Source organism: Dioscorea cayenensis, chromosome 13 (assembly GCF_009730915.1).
Source record: "Dioscorea cayenensis subsp. rotundata cultivar TDr96_F1 chromosome 13, TDr96_F1_v2_PseudoChromosome.rev07_lg8_w22 25.fasta, whole genome shotgun sequence".
Classification (NCBI taxonomy): Eukaryota; Viridiplantae; Streptophyta; class Magnoliopsida; order Dioscoreales; family Dioscoreaceae; genus Dioscorea; species Dioscorea cayenensis.
In genome coordinates this window covers 7,702,634-7,704,484 of record NC_052483.1, presented here as the reverse complement: position 1 = coordinate 7,704,484, position 1,851 = coordinate 7,702,634, and the positions used below count along the sequence as shown (strand labels likewise).

The 1,851-nt window shown below is 38.8% G+C and overlaps 1 protein-coding gene across 1 annotated transcript; it reads right to left on the bottom strand.

The window, feature by feature from the left end:
- On the bottom strand, window positions 1-1,102 carry LOC120274664. The gene is made up of 3 exons (XM_039281193.1): window positions 1,072-1,102; window positions 940-998; window positions 1-843 (listed from the first exon to the last, which is right to left on the bottom strand). Exons 1-3 carry the CDS (start codon window positions 1,100-1,102, stop codon window positions 1-3), a joined length of 933 nt encoding a protein of 310 aa, XP_039137127.1.
- Window positions 1,103-1,851: the final 749 nt, after the last annotated feature.

The following is a 1,851-nucleotide window of genomic DNA, read 5'->3' as shown; positions in this document are numbered from 1 at the left end:
TTACGACTTGATATGCCCGTACTTCTTGCAGATGAAGCACTGCATTCCTTTGTTTTGTTGTGAGCTCTCAGCAGAGTGAGAGATCTCTGAGTTTCTCCCACGTCCATGCCCTCTTCCTTTCCCTCTGTGAAAGCCGCCACGACCACGACCCCTTCCTCCTCTGTTGAGGTGATCGCCAGGTAGTGTAGTTCTAACATGTAGTGTCTTCACTTCATCTTGGTCACCTGCATTGTTTAAAATTGATTCATGGCTCCTGAGTGAGCCACAAAGTTCATCAACTGTGAGGGTGCTGAGGTTCTTAGCCTCAACGATGGAAGAAACAACATTTGTGAACCTAGGTGTCAAACTCCTGAGGATTTTTGTGACCACCTTCTTCTCCGGGAACTCCTCTCCTAGTACTTTGATCTGATAAACAATGTCTAGGACTCTGGTAGAGAAATCTTCTATCTTCTCTCCATGCTTCATCTTCGTTACATCAAGCTCTCGGTGTAGGGAATGAAGCTTGACTGAAACATTGTTTTCATTCCCTTGATATTGAGTTTTCAGCACCTCCCATGCTTGTTTTGCTGTCTTTGCTTCAGTGATCCTTAGAAGAACCCGATCATCCAAGTTCTGTTGGATTAAACAGAGAGCTTTTGCATCTTTCTTCATAATTTCATTGAGTCTATTGTTGTCGGCTTCTTCAGCTATCCCTTTCTCAACAATACTCCACAGATCCTTAGACCTGAAGACTGTCTTCATCTTGAGACTCCAAAGATTATAGTTCTCTCCCTTGAAGAGTAGAACATTGGGTTGAGAAGAGCTTGAAGAACCACCAGCCATTGCCCCAATTCTCTGATACCACTGATGAGAACAAGACTAATATATTAACTCACACTCTCTCCAGGTTTCACTCTTTAGACAAAGAAGTTACTGAAGTTGGTGATCTATCAAGCATACTTGCAACACTACAAAGTCAACATAATATAAAGGCCAAAAAAGGCTTGCCAGCAAAACAACTGATAAAGCAGACAAAACATAAAGTAAGAACAGAGAAAGGGAACATCCAATCAGCTTTCATTTTACCCATACATTCCATCCAATCAGCGCCACCCTCAGCCATGCACGTACACAGTAGCCCGTCTTTGTGAATTGTCAACTCTACCTTAGCTTCTTTAGTTCTGAGCAGCAGCCTGACAATCTCAACAATAGTTTCATATCGGCTTTCCTATCTTTCAGTCAAAGTTTTGTGAGTGGACATTGTTTCATATATATATATATAAATGAATTATTGTGCAAGTGGTTCCTTAATTGATTTATAAAATTTTATCACTTATGATATCTTGCTTTCAAGTAATTTTCTTATGCACTTATAGTTTAGGAATGTTTATACCCTAGTTTTATACTGATTTTATAATGTGTCTTATAAACTTACCTGCAATTAAGATTAATGATCTTCTGTATATAGTTACAAATTATCGGTAATTTGATGCGTGTCCTATAACTTTAAATGTTAATTTAAATTGTATACCTACTAATAATGTTACACACTCTATTTTGATAATGGAATAATGTTTTATTGGTGACGTCAAGTCATTGACTCAGCTACTGTAGTAGTAGTCATCCCACAATTCAGCCTTTTATTGATTTTCCTATTCAGGATGTTTAGAGAGAACCTAATGGGGAGTTAGAAGGACATCTCTTTGTGATTTGAGACATCGTTGTTTACCTCATGAGTGGATTTAGTAGCCAACACCAAGGTGGGCCGTAAATTTTATTTTATGTGTATAGACATATATATGTAACTAGATCACCATGCAAAACCGAGGCTTCGCTGTAGCCATAATTAAGATCGGGATGAGTTCTAACCAG